Source organism: Atractosteus spatula, chromosome 2, assembly GCF_055471065.1.
Source record: "Atractosteus spatula isolate fAtrSpa1 chromosome 2, fAtrSpa1.hap1, whole genome shotgun sequence".
In the NCBI taxonomy this organism is placed as follows: Eukaryota; Metazoa; Chordata; class Actinopteri; order Semionotiformes; family Lepisosteidae; genus Atractosteus; species Atractosteus spatula.
Window position 1 is genome coordinate 60091097 of NC_142707.1, and position 18257 is coordinate 60109353.

Consider the following 18257-nt stretch of genomic DNA (forward strand, 5'->3'; position numbering starts at 1 on the left):
GTGTGATTTCTACCACTGCTACAGTATGTCTCCCAGAGACACATTGATTGGATTAATGGATTGTCCTGTGTGTTTTTCCTGCTGTGGATGTAGATTCCACAAGTGGAAACTGCATGGAAGTGCATTTAAAATTGAGAGCAGGAGGCACCTCTGTGTGCAAAGGGTAGTGGTAGTACGGAACATGCTACCAGCCTTGTTGTTGAAGCCAAAACATTGTATTTCTTCAAGAAGGAACTGAATTAGTTTCTTGGCCTCACTTGATACTAGCTTCCAAGTGGGCTTGATGGGCTGATGACCTCTTTTCATGTGTAACTGAGAACTGGAACTCCCCTGGAGTCCCATCTATTATCATGCCTTGCACAAACTGTTTGCAGGGTGAGGCTCAGGCTCACCATAACCCTATATTGGAATAAAATGGTATTGAAAAAGGGTTGATATTAGCTGACATTTTCCGTATTACTTACTAATATGGAATGTTGTTTTTTTATGTCTACAACAGAGAGTATTTGTTATTTAATCTATTAGATTTAGTTAATTTAAGCACTTTTTGAACAGGGGACCATCTCACAAACTTAATTTCATGACAGAACAGCAGGGTATGTGTTCTTCACCTGAACATCACAAATACCACCTTTAAAAGTTTAATGATTTGCTGGAACTAAGCATTGTAAACCTTTTCTCTTAATTAAGATGGAGAGAATATTTAAAAAAACACTGATTGTTGTTTAAAGTGATATACAGGGTTGAAACATAGATTCCAAAAACTAGAAGCACTAAGTACAGCATATTCCTTGTGCTCTATAAAGACTTAATCATAAATTAATAGGAACTAAAATTAAATATATATATTTACATTAACTTTCACTGTGATAACCTAAAGAGTTTTCACCTTAACAATTTGCACCTGTTCCAAAGTCAACCTTAGTTCTGTTGCCCTTTACAAAATGCATTGTTAGTCAAAACAACAGTGTGGGGTATTAACTAGGGATCTGGACTTACAGTGCCTTGCGAAAGTATTCGGCCCCCTTGAACTTTTCAACCTTTTGCCACATTTCAGGCTTCAAACATAAAGATATAAATTTTTTATTTTATGTGAAGAATCACCAACAAGTGGGACACAATTGTGAAGTGGAACGAAATCTATTGGATTTTTGAAACTTTTTTAACTAATAAAAAAATGAAAAGTGGGGCGTGCAAAATTATTCGGCCCCCTTGCGTTAATACTTTGTAGAGCCACCTTTTGCTGCGATTACAGCTGCAAGTCGCTTGGGGTATGTCTCTATCAGTTTTGCACATCGAGAGACTGAAATTCTTGCCCATTCTTCCTTGCAAAACAGCTCGAGCTCAGTGAGGTTGGATGGAGAGCGTTTGTGAACAGCAGTTTTCAGCTCTTTCCACAGATTCTCGATTGGATTCAGGTCTGGACTTTGACTTGGCCATTCAAACACCTGGATACGTTTATTTGTGAACCATTCCTTTGTAGATTTTGCTGTATGTTTGGGATCATTGTCTTGTTGGAAGATAAATCTCCGTCCCAGTTTCAGGTCTTTTGCAGACTCCAACAGGTTTTCATCCAGAATGGTCCTGTATTTGGCTGCATCCATCTTCCCTGTCCCTGCTGAAGAAAAGCAGGCCCAAACCATGATGCTGCCACCACCATGTTTGACAGTGGGGATGGTGTGTTGAGGGTGATGAGCTGTGTTGCTTTTACGCCAAACATATCGTTTTGCATTGTGGCCAAAAAGTTCGATTTTGGTTTCATCTGACCAGAGCACCTTCTTCCACATGTTTGGGGTGTCTCCCAGGTGGCTTGTGGCAAACTTTAGACGAGACTTTTTATGGATATCTTTGAGAAATGGCTTTCTTCTTGCCACTCTTCCATAAAGGCCAGATTTGTGCAGTGTAAGACTGATTGTTGTCCTATGGACAGACTCTCCCACCTCAGCTGTAGTTCTCTGCAGTTCATCCAGAGTGATCATGGGCCTCTTGGCTGCATCTCTGATCAGTCTTCTCCTTGTCTGAGCTGAAAGTTTAGAGGGACGGCCAGGTCTTGGTAGATTTGCAGTGGTCTGATACTCCTTCCATTTCAAGATGATCGCTTGCACAGTGCTCCTTGGGATGTTTGAAGCTTGGGAAATCTTTTTGTATCCAAATCCGGCTTTAAACTTCTCCACAACAGTATTACGGACCTGCCTGGTGTGTTCCTTGGTCTTCATGATGCTCTCTGCGCTTTCAACAGAACCTTGAGACTATCACAGAGCAGGTGCATTTATACAGAGACTTGATTACAGACAGGTGGATTCTATTTATCACCATCAGTCATTTAGGACAACATTGGATCATTCAGAGATCCTCGCTGAACTTCTGGAGTGAGTTTGCTGCACTGAAAGTAAAGGGGCCGAATAATTTTGCACGCCCCACTTTTCATTTTTTTATTAGTTAAAAAAGTTTCAAAAATCCAATAGATTTCGTTCCACTTCACAATTGTGTCCCACTTGTTGGTGATTCTTCACATAAAATAAAAAATTTATATCTTTATGTTTGAAGCCTGAAATGTGGCAAAAGGTTGAAAAGTTCAAGGGGGCCGAATACTTTCGCAAGGCACTGTATAACTGAAAAATCTGGGAGTTCTCAAGTATGGTGGTACTTGTGTGCCCTGGAGAAAGGCACAGCATCTGTTGCTCCAGTAAAATTATTTGCTGTATAAATGGGTACATAGAATTTATTTTGTATAAAATTGTTGGCCAGATAACTTAATAATGGTAGTACAGTTCTGGGTTTAAGATTTTTTTTTATATGGTACCTCATGTGAGGATGACATTTGTTCCAATTATAAAGGAATGGAGAAGGATTTTATTTTATCTATGAAGTTTTTGTCATTTTTAAAATCATTGTATAAAAATGAAATCAGTTTTATCTCTTCGGGAATTTCCGTCCTCCGTCTTCTACCCACTCAGTGAGGGTAAGGGTCACACTGGTAACAGGCTAAGCAGGGCAGACCAGACTTCCCTTTCCTCTGTAACAGTTTCCAGCTCATCCTGGGGGACTCCCAGTGGGCCGTGCCTGGTACACCTTCAGCAGGAGGGCCTGGGGTGTATTCTTCACCAGATGTCTGAACCATCTGAACTCCTCTTTTTTCGATCCGGAGGAACAATGACTCTATTCCTACGTCCTCCCGGATTGCCGAGTGCTTCACCCTGTCACAGAGAATAAGCCCAGCAGCCCCACTGAGACAACTCATTTCTGCTGCTTGTGCCCACAAGTTCATTTTTTCAGTCACTACCCAAAGCTCGTGACCATAGACGAGGATGGGGATCTAGATCAACAGGAAAACTGAGAGCTTCATCCGAAAATTGAGTTCCGACTTCACCACCATGGTCAGGACAGCATCTGCATTAACAAGACCCCGAGATACTTAAACTCCTTCACCTGGGGCAGCAGTTCCCCTCTTGCCTGAAGAGAGCAGGTTCTCTTTTCCAGGAGAGAGCCATGACCTCAGATTTAGGGGTGCTGACTCTCATCCCGACCATGTCACATTTGTCTCAGACGTTTCCATTGCACTACGGAGATCACAATCAGATAAGGCAAAGAGGGTAAAATAATCGGAAAACAGCGGAGATGCAACCCCCAGTTTCCCAGACTGGATACACTCCAGACCTTGGCCGAGCTTTCATATCCTGTCTATGGAACTCATGAACAGGACAGGAGCCTTTGGTGGAGTCTGACACTCACCTTGAGCGCCAAGATTGCAGACACACCCTTCGCTCCACAAATACAGGGACTGGACTGGACTCAATGTGTCCGTTATCCCTGGGATAGAGGAGATGCTGTTCTGGAGTTGGGAGTTGAACTCATTCCGCCCAGAGGCATCTGACAGGCATTCCCAGGACACACTCACTTCCTGTTTGAGAGTCCCAGGTCTGTCCAGCGGACACCCTGTCCATCTGACCCAGCTCACCTCAAGTGGTGATCAGTTGACAGCTCTGCCCCTCTGTTTACCTACAGTATGTTTTCCAGAACATATGTCATCGATCTTTGAGCTATGACCCAATGTGCTCAGGTACCAAGTACACTTCTAAACACCATGTGTTGAAGCATAGTGTTCATTATGGACAGTCCATGACTATCACATAAGTCCAGTAACAATTCACTGCTCAGGTTCGGATCAAGGAGGCTGTTCCTCCCAATCACTCCCATCTGGCTCTCTCCATCATTCCCCACGTGAGCGTTGAAATCTCCCAGCAGGACTACCCCTCCTGGGATCGTGACCTTGACGTGGTGGAGGGGTTTGAGTGCCCCCGGGAGCCTTAGAGCTATGTTGTTAGGAGCTTTGCATTCCTGGTAGGGTTACCCTTGGCAAACTGGTCTAAGGTGAGGAGCCAGACAAAGAACGATCCACACTAGACTCCTGTAATGGGTCCATTAAGAACTGAGAGAACCAGATCAGAGACACCGGAATCCACTCCTGGAGTCAGGCCTGAGGGTTGTTTTCGGTGGTGAGCGCCTGGTGGCCAGGCCATCAACATAACCTGGACGCGCTGAGCTTGACATGGCCACATGGAGCCATTGTGTGGGCTCACCACCTTCAAGGCAAAGGATGGGAGTCGAGTGACAGACATGAGCGAGACAGATCTGGATGGACAAGACCTTGGCAGTGGAAATTGGCTCTTGAGACTTGGAGCAGGTGCGAGAGGTTAAAAAGCACCAACTAGATACAGTCAGTCTTACTTCAATGTACAGTGTGGATTCTGGAACCAGGCTTCCCAAATTTGTCTGTAGTCCCTTCAGCAATCTTCTAAATAAATGAGTCATTCATGGAAAGGGAAAGGATTGTCCCTTTGTTCTTACTTTCCATTTTTCTTTAACATTTGCCTGACTGTTCAGCACAGTGGCACATTGGTTAGCATTGCTGCCTTGCAGCTCTGTGGCCCTGGGTTCAATTACGCACCTGGCATGCTATCTGCGTGGACTTTGCATGGAGTGGACTGCGTGGAGTCTCCCCATGCTCATGTGGATTTCTTCCAGGTGCTCTAGTTTCCTCCCACATTCCATGGCAAAATGTGCTGTAGTGTGAGTGTCTGTGTCTGCCCTGTGATGGACTGTCATGCTGTCCAGGGTGTACCCTGCCTTGAACCCATTGCCTGCTGAGATAGGCTCCGGCTCCCCCGTGACCCTACATTGGATGAAATGGTTAGAAAACAGAAAGATGGATTTGTATGGTTTAGAGGTCAACATTCAAATTTCCCACTGCTAATAAAATGCTTAATGTATTTTTTGTGTCCAGGATTTATTTGTGTGAAAGACAAAGGACAGTTTGCAACTGCAAAAGAAGAGCTCATGTGTTTTCAATGCCTAATCCTTTGAAAGTGATTTTGTAAGAAAGTCTGTTCAGTGTAAACATATGACAATGCAATTCCCCAGTAACACACCTGTGTCTGTGCTGACCATGCTGCCCTTTTTAGACAAATGTCTAAACTTCATGTCTAAACTTCTTTGCTACAGTTAGCATTAAAGGAGCTAAATGGTGTCTTTTTATCTAATGCACAGCATTTATAACTATTGTCAGTAGACAGACTACAAAGCAGACAAATACTTCAACTTCTACATTTTGTTAAATCAGGATTGGACTATGCATAGGTGAGGTGAATAATAATGTAACATTGTATCTGATACTGCTGTGCAAAAGTCTTGAACATTTTGTATCACAGTATAATACCAATTTCACTCGGGGCCATGTATTCAAAATGTAGGTGCTTAAATTGATAGGAATTCCTGATTTGCCTTATTTTTGCAGAATCACATTTCATGGATATTTTCTACTAAAATTGTATGCATTTTGTTTGAAGCCAACAGTTAATCCTGGGAGTATAGTATTTTGTAGTATACAATAACCCTTAACAATTTATGTTAATAGTGAAAACCACTTGACATTACTCATTTAGATTTCATTGTCAGATGGAGTGCATTAACTACTACAGCACTTCACATTGGCTCTGTAATTGAAGATCGCTGAATGACAATCTTGGTTTTGTCTCACTGAAACTATGCTGTGTTTGTAACAGTCAAATGCGTTATAAAAGTAGAAACTTGTACGGTACTCTCACAAATTGTATGTACATTACAAATATTGTAGGCCCTGATTGAGTCTTCTAGGACTTTTTCACAGCAGTGTATATGCTGTAAAAATAGGCCATAGTGGCCTAATGATATTTTTGTTGCTGCTTTGCCTTTTAATTTCTAGCAGATGTTTACCATTGGACAGAAAAAATACTGTAACTACAGTAATTTTAATACAGGCCGGTCTTTGATATTGGATTAAAATGTTGTGTCAGTCTTCCATATGTGCTTTTCAATTCCTTTGATTCTAAGTCAGAAAATTTCAGTTAATGAGTGGGTCAAAGGTTTGATTTAGCCATCATGGTTTGCAAAACTTCCCTCTAAACAGGTGGCTTGTGAGGACAGAGCACATTGAAATCACAACAAACAAGAATGATATTGTGCACTTAGACTGAATTTAGCAGAATCTTCTGTTCCCAAGAAACAGAGACTTGCTCTATGCCAGCTGCCCCATCTGTACCTTTATATACTGAAGTAGTCTAAATTAACCCCGTTTAAAATTGTAGCACTTAGCCCAATTACCTAATGAATCAATGAAACTTTATGTGAACCTACAAACAAACAATCGAGTCTTCAATAATCTCTAGTGACCTCAATCAGTAACTCGGGGCAGGGATTCTGGGGGGATCATTGTGTGGTACAGAGCAGAGCTCAGTCAGTCCATACAGCCCCTGAAGAGAGGAGAGTCATGTGTTGGGCTCAAAATCAATAGAGATGTACCTCTGCATAGAATATGAGGTTTTTCTGTGTGCTGTCTACATTCCCCTGGCAGAATCACCTACAGTGAGGGAATTCTCCACAGTCTGCCTCTGTCATGCCCAGTGCCCAGTGCTGCTCTATGGTAACCTCAGGGCACAAACAGGCATGCTGGCAGACTGTAGGAAACGCATATATTTGGACAATCCACTCTGTACCTCTCACCATCACTTTACACAAGGTGCAGCCAAAACAGTGAAATCAAGACTGGGCTTGAGCTCTGTCAAAGGCTGAGTCTGTACATCATCACTACCTGGACCAGTGGGGACTCTTTGGGAAGTTTCACTTACAGCTCAGCTCTGGGCTGTAGTGTGGTAGACGATGTTGTCACTGACCTGGACTCCTCCTTTATTAGTGTCTTATCTGTCAAGACACAAACTCCTCTCTCTGAACACAGACCACACTGTACATCAGGAGAAAACGCCAGCACAAAGACATACTGACACAGCCCAACAGTTTGGTAGGAAGCTGATCTGAATTTTACACTGTATACTGCACTCAGTAAGGATCACATTGGCAACATACACACTCTTACAAACGTCCACCCCCCAAAAAAAAACATTCGCCTGCCTTATTGATTTCAAAAAAACATTTGATTCAATTTGGCACAAAACACTATTTTACAGACTTCTTCAAAGTGGTGTAGGAGAAAAAGTCTAAGACCTAATTAAGTCAAATGTACACAGAGAACAGATGCACTGTAAAAATCGGAAAGATAGTTCTTCACTCAGGGTCATGAGGTGAGATCAGGCTACACTCTGAGTCCAACATTGTTCAATTTCTATATCAGTTAACTAGCAGAGGTTTTGCAACAGTCTGCAGTGCCTGGCCTCACGCTCCAGACTGCTGCACACAGGCCTACACGACACACAGATCATGTTCCTGCTCTACCCTGATGACCCGGCCCTGCTGTTGTTGCCCTCATAACATAACAGGGGCAGTAGCGGAGCCTGGCACTGCTGGAGCAGTCCTGTCAGGCCTGGGCTCTGACAGGCAAATTTGGACAAAACCGGAATCATGGTTTTACAGAAGAAACTTGGATCTGAGGGGAACAGGTTGTACTTCACATTGAACAACTCTACATTGGAACACACAATGAGGGAGTTTTGACCTCAGAGTGAGGACACTGAAGGAGAAGGTTGTAAATATTTGAAAGTATAATCCAACCCCTTACCCTATATGGCAGTGAAGTGTGAGGTCTAGCCACAAACCAGGATTACACTAAATGAGACAAACACCCCATATAAGCCCTGTACATAGAGTTCTTTAACAATTTGCTCCATGTGCAAAAAAAAACACCACACAATTCTTGCAGGTCCAAATTAGTGAAATACCCATTGCATAAAGAAAAGCAATAAAATATTGGTTATGCCTAAAGACATTAACCGAAACTCCTGTCACCACAAAGCCCTGCTGAGCCAAGAACTGAGCCCAGAGAAGAGCCCCCTCAACCAGAAGCTCCTGAAGCTGACTGGCACCAACCAACCTCAGAACAGAACATTTAAAACAACACAAATCAAAGTAAAAAAACAAGCACAAACCAAATAACACTTCCCTACCCACTAAGACACACACAGAAGCACAACACAAACTGGAATGCTAAAGGATCCTAAAAACAAAATACATATTAGCTAAGTATCTGACTATCATTAGAGATAACAAAGAGAAACAGAACCTAAAAAATTACAGGCTCAGTGACCACTGCCTGGCCATTGAAACTGGGCGACACAGGCAGACCTGGCAGTCCAGAGAGGACAGGCTGCACTCCCACTGCCAGCAGGAAGAAACAGAGACAGAGAGGCACTCTCTGCTGTATTACGAGAAACTCTGAAATCGTTCTTAACTAAAATAACAAATCTAATCCCAGAATTCACACACCTGCCACAGTCACAACAGCTTCCAATCCCACTGGGAGAGGGGGAGGACACTCAATAGAGCCAGCAACCGAATATGTAATCTCCTGTCTCTACCTGAAGCACACTGAGTGAGCCCGTTTTTGTGATGTATGTCAATGTCCAATGAGATGTATTCTACTATAAATGTATGTCATGTTGATTGTATCTGCTTTGGCAAAACTCTAATGCATGGGTCAAGCCAATAAAGCTCTTTGAATTGAATGACGTCAACATAAACTACTCTCCTCTCTGCAGCTGGCCTGTTACATGTGTGCAACAGAAGCAGATGTACCGTGTTAAAATTATTATGATCGATTGACTTGGAACTAATTTTTTAAAGTACAGAATTATCTAAAATTCCTTATACGTCGATTGAAAATGTAGTTATTTCAAAGATCTAATTATTTTAAAGTATTTTATACTTGCTGAACTTTACATTTAGGTACATTTATTTTGATTTTGTTTTTGTTTATTACAAAAAGGAAATATCCACTCTGTGAAGAAAGGACATCATCTGAAATAACCCTGTTTTAAGGCCTGTATCAGTGGCTGGAAATTATGGTGGCTGCACTTATTTTGAGTAATGAGTTCAGTGCCGCTCCAAAGCTGACAGCCTACTTGAGTTGAGTGTCTGCAAGTGACATACAGTGTGAGACCTGGCATTACTGAATAAAACTGGTGCAGTCACTTGCTAACACAGTTTGAGCCAACAATAAAATTTTAAACAAAGTGTCTTAATTCATGCTTGGCTACAACTTCAATGTATCCTACAACATAAAAGTGTAAAATACGTTTGACTTGGGACTACCCAAATGTATTAACTGAGTTCTGTAACAAAACAAAATGATATTTCTAGACATTTAATTGTTGATAATGACTGCTCATCAGGCACATTTCATAGAAATTTTCATTTTGTTTACACTCCCCCCATGATCACTACAGTCACGGTTATTGTAAACCCAGCAGGGAAAATGCTGAGTTTAAAGTGCACAGCTCAAAAGAATGGCATGTGTAGTCCTACACTGCAAATTATATTCACTATAATTTTCTATGCCCAACTGCTGTAATCCACAATTAGAACAGTTGTTATACATTGCTATACATGTTTTTATACTTCGAATAATTCTGAGATTAGAAAAAGTAACCACCGCCTACTCCCACTGCTGCTGCTGCTGGTACAACTAACGATTCCGCGCTGGCATTAACTACGAAGAACTAAGATCTTTTAGACAGTTTGGTAATAGATTTTGTTTCCCCAACACTGCCCTCTTGTGGTTATGTGTTGAAACTACTGGTAGACATAAAGAGGCTCAAATTACCGACAACACATTCAAACCAGAAAAAAACTAGAATATACATCTTAGAACTCTCAAAAAACTAAAGTGGATCTAGAAAACAACATAATAAATCAAGGAGTGATCCCTGAAAAGCTAATCAGATGAATTAGAACTAATTTCATATTATTGTTTTCTGTGGTAATACAATTCAATTGAAGCTTTATTATCCCCTAGGGGAAATTAGTTCTGAGACAGCCCAGCCCAACAATACAAAAACATCACCAACAGAGAATTCATGACAACAGAGTTTCAGGAGATAAGATAGTTAATGTGTTAATGTTACATTGTTTGAGAGTGGGAATGAAAGATTTGCTGATTGTTACTGTTACACCTGGCGACATAGGCGTCTCCCACATGGGAGTAGTGTAAATTCACAGTGGAGGTGGTGAGCCACACACTTCCTGTTTGTAGAGGGCATTTAGGTTAATCTAATTTGCCCCATTGATTTTGCTGCTCATCTTATAATTTTTCCCAGCCTAATATTTGCAGTACTGATGGTACTGATGTTGATAAACCATCAAGACAGTATGTTAAAAAAAATCAATAAAAGATCTCTAGAAAAGTGTTAAAATAGTCTATGTTAAAGAAGCTGAATTTCCTAAAAAGGTCTGTTAGCTTTTTTTTCTTAATTGGTATCACATTTGTCCCATTTTTGTCCATGATCAGTCTGAAGTACTTGTAATCACGGACATTCTCTATATTATGCAAGGGAACAAGTAAAGGTTTATTCCATGCTGAAAAGATAAGAAAAAAACACATTGTTTTGGCTGTGGAGCCTTCTTCTGGAGTCCCAAAGAAGGCTCCACAGCCGAAACGTTGTGTTTTTTTCTTCTCTTTTCAGCATGAAAAAAACCTTTAATTGTTCCTTTTCAGCCTACGCATGCTGATGCAGCTACCTACTTGAACTACATCTCTATATTCTTACTATTACAGTAGGTTGTCAAGTTTTGTCTTAATATTCCCAACAGCAGCAAAATATGTATTTGATAAAAATAAAACCTTAGTACCTCTACCTTCATATTATACCAAATTCTAAACATTTTGAAATACAGTTTTGTAATTTGAATTGTGTTTTATAATATGTAGAAATGTTTATATTACAGTGCTTCAGTATGCAAGAGAAATCTATCTATTATTAATAATTCAGCCACAGCAGGAAAATGCGATGACCCTCCAAATTACATTTTTTTATCCTTAAACTGTAGGCTTATTGTAAGACATTTTAATGGCTGTTTTAGTATGAATTTTCCATCCATTTTTCTAACTGCTTTACCCAGTACACGATCACGGAGGAGCCCGGAACCTGTCCCAGTGAGCTACAGGCACAAGGCATGATGCACCGTGGACAGTCCAGTCCATTGTATGGATGCTGTTTTTCGATAATAAGAAACTTTATAAGTACTTAATTTGTTTTTATCTAAGGATTTAATGTTTTGGGCTGCGTGTCCAATTAGACAAAATTGACACTGCAGCACACTTCAGCTGCAGTTTCTTTGTACTAAAAGGAAAGTGTTGTTTCAAATCTGGGAGCAATTTGTGATGAACTTTCCTGGTTTGGGGAAGGGGAGGGGGGAGGGGTCTTTGGAATGTGTAGTGCCCAGGACAGGAAAATGTTACTTGGAAGCACAAAACTGCTACCAAGTGAATTGATATTATACATGTACTCTCTTCACAAGATCTGCTCAAACAAGCCAAAAGGTCTGGATTTGAATGCAATACTTTTTCCAATAATAAGTGTGTAAAACGAGTGTACAATGTCCAAATATAGAATGTTTCACTGTTCACATTCAAAACGGAGGCCATCCATCATCTCTCCTGTGTGATGCAGTATTTTTCTCCTTGATGAGGTGACAATCTTCACACTCGTCTGATTTACCCACTTTGCATCACTCCCAACAATACAGAAGGGTCAGAAACAAACACCTAATACACAAATAAGTAGAATCACAAGTTGAATTGATGAATCAGGGTGAAGTAAATTTAAGAAAAAAAAAACAGGTATGCAGCACCCCCCAGCACGATAATTAGCAGAGGTATTTTTTTCCCCCTAAAACGTTTTCTTATAAAAACTCTCTTGATCAGATATGTTCTATCCTGCTGAAGAAGTATTGTTGCAACAGAGATCTGGCTAAATATGAGAGAAACCACAGTTTCAGACATTTGGTGTGTGTGTTTGGCTGAGGAGCCAGTGGTGCAAAGCTCCCGTCTGCAATATTATGACTCAAAACTTCTAAGTAAGAAAAGCCCATAAAAGGTTTTTTTTTATCTTACCAGCAAGTATAAATCTTACCTTCGTCAGAGATCGTAACTTTCCAACCTGACTCACCCCAATGGGAATGACGCAAATGGAGACATGGAATAGTAACAAATGCAAAAGGCTACTTATATCACAGAGACAGATGTATGCTACTCTTTGTTAATTATTTCACTGCTTTTGTACTGTTAATGAATTACTGACCTAACTAAAGTAAATAGTTTTGAAACCATCTCGGTAAACTATATAATAAATGTTTTATGCTTACTAAATGGTGTTACCGAGAGATCAGATCATATTCGTCCATTATGCTTCGTAATGAGCTTATTTTATTCAGTACTTTTAAATATTACTTGTTCACTGAGACAGCTGAGTGAAAAAGAAAGACAAAAGAGCACTGTTGAACACCAGTATTTCAGTTAGTTGGTACAGGACTTTGGACAGCAAGAAACATTTAAACCAGTTTTGGAAATAATGTAGTGGAAGAAAAGATGTCTAAGTCCTTCAATAACACCACTGATGCTGTTTGTCTCTGCACACAATGAACAACACTTCCATCGCTTGTATGATAGCCCTGCACAATAAATGATATCTATTGAGGGATACCGACCCTTTGTGTGCTCCCTGTACTACTAATACATGAAAGCAAGGCATGCAATTAGACAAGAAAAGGAAAAATTATACAAAATCTCCAGACAACCCATAGAAACTGCACAGGGAAGAACATAGTATTTGCATGAGATAACAAAAAAAAGGAAATGAATGAATGTATTAGAAGACTTTGAGTCAGTTTTGCAAGGGCAATAAAAGGGCTGTGAGGAAACCACATTGTTACATAAAATAAAAGAGGATCTGATGAGACGAGAACAAACTTTTAAGAAGACCTTCTACGGGATGGCCACATTAATTCAAAACCTTTGCTGGAACAAACTAGATAAGGACATCTGAGAAAGGAAGTTAGTATCCAATACAATCCAACACTGAGTTGCCAAAGAATGCTGCTGAAAACACATCCCTCAGTGTGTCAGGAGAGCTGAGGTCAAGGGATTAAGAAGAGCAGTGTATTCAAGTCTGGCTGTTTAGGCAAGCAAGCAACCACATACAGCTGTTTCACCCTTGATTGGGCTCTTAAAGGTTTTTTTAACTGTCTTAGCTGGTGAAATAGTTTTGAGGTAATTGTGAGAATCATAAACGAAGCCGTTTACCATAAATACATATAAGTGGAGTCTAATCAACTTCCTTAATTTTTTATATAGAAGTGTATTTTCATATACAGCATATATTTCCTTACACTTTCATTAGCACAGTATTATCAGCAACTAGTTAAGGTCCCAATAATGGCACATGTTTACAATTACAAGAACATGCAAGAACACATTTTGCCGTTGATTAAGGTATATTTTCAAATGCAAGCATTTGAAATTGACTAAATTTACTACCATCATATTTTAAAAGACTTTAAAAAATGTGAACTACTGACATACACTATGCTGAAAATTCAATTCTTAATACCTATATTTGTCAGTCCCTTAGAGGATTTTGCATACAGTACTTATGTATCAGATCCCCTTGTCGTTTTCTGTGCTGCAGAATAAGAATAAGACTGACAAAGCAATCATATTTAGGCTTCAGCCGTCTGCCTTGGTGCTAAAACCAGGTGTTACCCTGGCAGTATTGTAACAGCCTAACGATGGGTCAGTTCACACTTGGACGAAACGACGTGGTGCAAATAACAGCCCTGAGTGCGTGACCCTAGCTCTTCAATCTCTAGCTCTTCATGGATCATTTGGAAAAGCTGCTTAGAATGTTACCAAAAATTCCGGAAAATAACCCAATTGAAAGGAGCTAAACTACAGATTGAGTTAGTCTTCTTGATTCAACACAAAAATCAGCTATATGTAACTTCTAAAACTGGATGTACAATTATACTACAATATTAATTAACGAGAACTCATATTTCTAAATATTATTTTAATTCGTCTGTTTAGAATTATCAATTTAAAACACCGTTATCCAAAGCATCGAAAATTATCCACTTTAGAAATACGTTATGTAAAAAGAGACCGGCTAACATAATTATATACAGCACAATAACTAAAATGTGACACAAGGTTATTAAAATAAGAGACTCTAAGGCTGCAACCCGCAAAAACAGAAGCGCGAATAATAACCTTAAAACAAAGGTTCTGATATAAAAGGGATAAATCGCACAATGAAGATTAAGAACCTAGACATTAAAATAAAACTGCCAACTCAGAGACGTGAGTAGGTTTTGGGCAAACGTTCAATATTGCAAACCCAACACGTCTAACCGCTCAGAAGTGCTCTGCCTCCAAACGCTACTACTCACTCAACTGGTGTGTCCAAACCAGGCCAGGGTCCTGTTTCCCCGCCCCCTTCCGGGACAGCCTCCAATGACAACCCGAGATGTTTTCCTAATAAGGAATGTGCACCTTTAAGTGGCAACATGTACCGCCTCTCTTTGTTGCTGCAGCCAATAGGATACGAGGGAACGTTGTTGGCTGCCGGGTTACAATGAAACAGAATAACATTCACAGTTTTAACCATCTGATGGATTGGAACGCCAGATGAAAGGAGTTTTAACAATACGGTACAGTACGAAACGGCTACAAAGGAGACCCCGGAGGAAACGCAGGTGGGGAGAAACTCCAGCTTTGAAACGGAGTCGACAGCAGCAAAAGGATTTTTCTTTCCTCCGCAGGGAAGCAGCTGGTCGAGCGGACGGGTCTGAATTAGCTGGCAATTAAACTAGAGGGACTCCTGAAATCAAAACGTTATTGAACGAATCTCCTGTGATCCTTACGTGTTCATGCAGCCCAGCTCTCTTGCCTGTACGCGGTTCGGGCTCGGTTTGTATGCCGTTTGTAAAATGATTAAACACATCATTTTATATCGTATTTTTGTTTTCCCAAGTATAAAGTTTGTGAATGGATAAGAACGAAAATATTGATATTCCGGAAATCGATTATTCGTTTTTTATGTATATATTTTGTACGAGGGGGTCAAGTGTTTAAGCAGGATTTCAGTTTTCCGCGTTTTAAAAGCAAAGCGACGCATGTTACTTTTACATTGTTCATTTTTATTTATTTTTTCTCCATTTTGGAGTGTTTTAGTGTCGCTGCAAACGTGAAGTTCGTCGTGCCAAAGTTAAAAGTGGTTTTATGTACACGTAAGTGGTAGTATATATATTTCAATGGAGAAATAGTATAAAAGTGGATTGTGATTTTAAAAGGACAAGCACGGGGTCGGCGAGAACGCCAGTAATAAGGGTGCAAAATGACTGGGTCGAGCTCAAACGGCACCTGCAAACCAGCAGCCCAACTCGCCAGGCACGGCCGCTCGAAAAGCACCAACTGCCGCAGCTCGGGTTCGGGTGCGGAGTCCGCCTCTTCCAGCGGTACCGCCGGCAGCACGGGCAGGTCTTCTGGGGAGGAAGAGGAGAAAGACGGAGGGGTGCTGTTTTATGTGAACAGAACCGGTTTTCCCATCGAGGGTATCACCTGGGAGAGGATGTGGACTCACGTGGCCAAAATTCACCCCGATGGAAAGGAGATGGTGGACAAAATTAGGAATGCTGCATATCTCCCCAAAGTAAGTGAAAGCTTCAAGTTACTGCTTTTGTTACATCTCTGTGCATTGCGATAAGCATGAAGTCTCGGCGATTCTAGTCCTGTGGTGAAGTTTGATCGATGGGATTCACAGTTAATTTTTGAAACTTACGATTCGAGTATGCGCTCCTAGACTTAAGTTGGATTTCCCTACTGTAAATAAAACAAAACTCCCGAGTTCAATATCCTGAAACGACCTACTGGTATACCGCTTCCAGGTGAGGACGTTGTTAAAGATATTGTCCATGAGATCGCTCAGGGCAATTGGCAAGTTAATTTACAAAAGATTTAGCTCGCTAACCGAAGTCGCCCGAAAAAGGCGTTCTCTGACGGGGAACAAGTCAATGGTTACCATATGTGAACGTTTTTAAAACGTCCACCTTGTGTGTGTGTGTGTTTTTTTTTTGGGGGGGGGGGTGGTTGTGGTATTTGTATCACTATGTATTAAATCTTGTTCAGGACGAGGATTGAGCGGGCTAGCTCGTAAATCTGCGATTATTGTCAACATATGATTTTCGAATGATCACCACACTCTTAATCCCCAAAACCGTTTCGAAATGAAAACCTTTTGGGGGCAAAAGAATAATGAAAAATCCCGTAAGGTATCTGATAATTTCTCCTGGATTAAGAACCTAATTGGGGGTTGCGGGAAAAAAACGGACGGTGGTAGAGAGAGCCCTGAACAAGGCAGTTGACTGTCGGTGTTTTAATATGACCTTCACTCCGCTATTATTGGAAAGAGACTGTCTAAAAATGTATCGTCTTTAATGTTATTCTGCGTTTTAGGGGGGTTCGTAACTATGAGAATCTGCTGATCCCGTCAAAGCAGTCTACAGTCTTTTTGGCTCTTTCCCTTGCCGCGGTCCAGGCTTGAGAATGGATTCTCAAAGCCTCAGTGTGCCATTTACACGAATCTCCATTGCCGTCTACAACACCGCTGCGGCTCTTGAGTCTAGACACTGCCAGCGTGCTGGCGTGCACCCACGTGCTATACACCGTGTGAAACTGCAGTCCTGTCAATGAAACTGCCTGTGCATTTGTCTCGGCGTCTTAACTCTGTGTCTTACATGCTTCCCCCATACAGAGGATGACCATTTATATGGTCTAAATATGCAGGGTAAGGTATGAATGATGGTGATTAGTTCAGGTGGAAGTACAAACCTATCCATCCAAGTGAGAGGATCCACATCCAGTCCCCGCAGGGCTGGTGCAAACCTGGTCCTTCCAGGTCTCTCTAAAGCACCGTAAGGACTGCCCTATTAAACCGTAATGAGCTGGTTAAACCTGTAGGCACCTAGAAAGGGCGGCACATATTTAAAAGGCTTGTGAGCAGCTGGGGCATTTGGCCCGTGTAGTTACCAAATATCAAGACTGAGAACAAGGTTTTGATCATTTTAGTAAGTAGATTGTTTCAATCTTGGGTGGCCACCTGTGCACCTTAAAAGCTGTAGGGATTTGACATGTTCATTTCCTATGGTCTCAAAACCTAAGTAAACTGAACAAATCATCTTCTTAATTGGTCAAATCAAAATTGTTTCAAGGGTTTAGAAATGGAAGATTTAATGGTAAACCATAAAACCTGTTGGAATTTGACTCTCCAGAGCCAGGCTTGGCTGTCCCTGGGAGATAAATACAGTGTATAATCAGATTTAATTATGTGTTTGTTGCTCAAGAGCTCTAGAACAGTCCGGACTCTTTTCAGAACTGTTTGTGGAGAAGACAGCAGTTGGGTGGCTTAAAAAAGATCATTGACATACATCGTATATGTTCAAGTAGGGAGCTGCGTTAGCATGTATTGGCTGCAAAGGAACAGGTACAGGTTAATTCCATGCTGCTTTATGCCTTGCATGCTCCTGGTGAAATGTTAGCTGTCTTGGTATATGCATCCATTTCACTTGGTGTATTTCATTACAAGAAGGACATACCTGGTACATACACATTGTCAGATTATGTAAATGAGGAGACTCTTTACATGGCTGATCATGAGTTTCAAGAACGCTTACCGGGTTTCACACAGGAATTTAGAACCTATTGAAATGTTTTGTGCCCCTAACCAAATAGCCAGAATACTGCGACATCACTGAAAGTGAATATATCCCTCTTGCATCCTTTTATTAACTTTTGAATATGAGCTTTAGTTTAGGTCCTGGCTTTTCTGCTCAGTGATGACACTGTAGGTTTGTAGAGTGCTTTTCTGTGTGAAGCCTTAGTGCTGCGATTTCACTCCTGGTCCCAGAGGAACTCGGTCCACCAGATTTTACAGGTAACT

General features: G+C 41.0%; 1 protein-coding gene across 1 annotated transcript in view; it reads left to right on the forward strand.

Moving 5' to 3' along the window:
* The first annotated feature begins 15156 nt into the window (after positions 1-15156).
* Positions 15157-18257, forward strand: part of vash2 (vasohibin 2) — a 31610-nt gene continuing 28509 nt past the window's right edge. The window contains exon 1 of the mRNA XM_088909627.1: positions 15157-15971. Within this exon, the coding sequence (XP_088765753.1) occupies positions 15657-15971 (315 nt within the window). The 5' untranslated portion in view covers positions 15157-15656. The remainder of the gene's footprint in view (positions 15972-18257) is intronic.